Source organism: Rhinatrema bivittatum, chromosome 13, assembly GCF_901001135.1.
Source record: "Rhinatrema bivittatum chromosome 13, aRhiBiv1.1, whole genome shotgun sequence".
Lineage (NCBI taxonomy): Eukaryota > Metazoa > Chordata > Amphibia > Gymnophiona > Rhinatrematidae > Rhinatrema > Rhinatrema bivittatum.
In genome coordinates, this window is record NC_042627.1 from 83,965,693 (window position 1) to 83,968,285 (window position 2,593).

A 2,593-nucleotide genomic window follows, 5' to 3' on the forward strand; every position below is an offset into this window, starting at 1 on the left:
CACCCTTCTCCTATCACTGCTGGGGGAAAGGCTGGTTAGTTCCTCTTCCTGATGGGCGTTGGAGTCAGACTACTATTCCGTCTTCTGTTATTGACTGGATCTCCTTCCCCTGTTTTCTTTGTATTGACCAGAGGGAATATAATATCCATCCTCTTAGTCTTATCTAGGAGATAGGAACATTGCAGTAGTTGTGACTGGGCCCTATAGAGGAGTGGTTTGGGCTTAGTAGTGCAATGGCTCTTCCTTCCCCTACTTTAGTAGCAGCAAGGGTTCCAGTCTCAGTCATCGCACATAGAAGGCAGTTAATAAAGTAGAGGTGAAAACAGAAATTTGAACACCCTTAAACCTCATTGTAGCAAATTAGTAGGGGTAGGCAACTAGTGCTAGAGAGACACAAGAAGTTGTTTTCAAGCCATCCCCCATGAATATGAAATATATTTATAAGCACTACCTGTACTGAATGCAACTCATATACACATCAAGATGTCTTAAAAGCAAGTGGCACTCCAGGAGCAGAGTTGCCTACATCTGTACTATAGCCTTGCCTAGCAACAAACTACAAATCAATGCCATAGGTCCTAGGCTTTTATTACAGAATTCACTAGTGGTATAGTTGTACATAATGAGGTACCTACAGTGTCATTTTAAGTTTAGTGTAATTAGTATTGTACATTAGCTGGAGCTCTGATCAGAATAGTTAAATAGATCAACAACTACCCTATGAAATAATGGCGTGATACATAACCTCTACCCTGCCTTCATAAACTTAAAGAATATTTACAAGGGTCAAATGCTACACACAGATGGATAGAAAAATAGGTTCTATAACGTGATCACTTTAAAAATAAAGAAAGATTCATTAAATCAAACCAATGTCAATTTTGGTATCTTCAAACTATATCCTGTTTCACACATTACCAAAAAATGCAAGCCATTAAAACAGCAGGCACATACAAGAGTTGGGTCATACAATTATTCAGCTATAGTTTAAAAAAAACGTCAAAAAATACAACCTTTTAGCATCCGCCGCCGCCGCCACCTCCCTGAAAAACACATGAAAGCCTCCCCCACTGAGCTGTTCGATAAGGTAGAAGTAGAGCTGGGTCAAACAGAGAGAGGGGCGTTTTAATAGATAAAATAAATATTTCAGTATATGCAAGATAAAAACTGACAAATGAAAATAAAGTTAGTGTAAGGTGTGGCCTATGCCAGCCGGCCAAAGTCCAGGCTCGTCAGCTTCAAGCCGCTCCTCCCTTCACTTCACGGTGTGGGGCGGCAGAGTCCGGGGGGAAGCCCTCTCCCGCAGCGCCTGCGACAGCAGGTTGCAACCGTCCTGCAGCGCACAGGCCGAGCTGCGCAGCCGCTCCCGGTACTCGCCCATCCTGCTGCTGCTCTCCGGGTGCTGCGCGATGTCCCGCAGGCACTGGCTCAGCAGCACGCTGGCCGACACCACGCTCATGGCGCCGCCCAGGATGGCGGTGTGCACGGCCTTGCCCTCGGCGCCCAGCACCGCCGCGCGCCCCAAGAACTGCGGCTCCGTGGCGAAGCCCACCAGCGCGTGCACGGCCTGCAGCAGCGGCCCGGAGAAGAGCACGCAGCGGGCACGGCTCAGCTCGCCGGGGCAGGCCTTCAGCTCGCGCACGCAGGCCAGCAGCGCCGTGCCGCTCGTGCTCAGGCACCGCACGCTGAGCTTGAACTGCTCCTTGGCGAAGCGCTCCTGGGCCCGCTCGCTGGCCTGCGCGCAGGCGTCGGTCAGCGCCTTCAGCTGGCGGGAGATGTTCTGCGAGAGCTCGAGCAGCAGGGGCGGGCTCAGCTCGGCCAGCGGCGCCGTCCTCAGCGCGCCGCAGCTCAGCTCCACTTCCTGCCGGCAGCGCGTCACCTTGTAGCGGTCCACCGGGCCCGGCAGGGCGGCCTGGGCGCCGGGCGTCTCCGCGGCCGCCAGGTAGGCGGCGTGCGCCGAGCACTCGGTCAGGGCCATCACCAGCTCGGCCAGCTCCTGCAGGCTGTCGGCCGCCTCGGCGAAGCGTCCCCCTGTTCAGCTGGCTCTGCACGTCGTGGCTCAGGATGGAGAGGCCCTTGGAGCGTGCGATGATGGCGTCGCGGCACTGGTCGAAGGAGTCGCCGAGGGCGGCCACGCTCTCGCTGCTGACGGGGCGGCTGTCGCTGGCGAGGAGCAGCAGATCGGCCACCAGCTGCATCCTGCCCTTGCTTTGCTCGCAGACGCCCAGTAGCCGCTTCTTGCCTGCTCCGGGGGAGCCACCGTCGCTAGCCATGGCGCCCTCGCAGGCCCGCGTGCCCCGCGCTGGCCTGGGCGCGCTCTGCCGGCCGCATCATTCCGGACGCCGCGGGCTGTGGCCCGGCCCTTCCCGGGAGCTGCAGGAAATGCGGCAGGGTGTGGCCGCACGGCTCCCTTCTCAAGCGGCCAGGCTGCGCTGAACCGTGGCCGCCGCCTCCTCAATGGAAGCCCGCTGCAGGAATTGGCACCAGCGGCCACCATTCACCGCCCGCGGTTTAAACCGTGCAGACAGCGAGTGAGCGCCGCTTCCGGGCGGCCACTGGGAGGAACATTGCGCCCCCTCGTGGCGCGGGTGAT

The 2,593-nt window shown here is 56.7% G+C and overlaps 1 protein-coding gene across 1 annotated transcript; it reads right to left on the bottom strand.

Annotated features, from left to right (window-relative positions):
• Positions 1 to 572: 572 nt before the first annotated feature.
• On the bottom strand, positions 573 to 2,302 carry TLNRD1 (talin rod domain containing 1). The gene is given in 2 exon segments (XM_029575281.1): positions 573 to 2,029; positions 2,031 to 2,302. Coding segments are annotated over 2 exon segments (1,017 nt in total). The 5' UTR covers positions 2,274 to 2,302; the 3' UTR covers positions 573 to 1,255.
• Between the last annotated feature and the right edge of the window lie 291 nt (positions 2,303 to 2,593).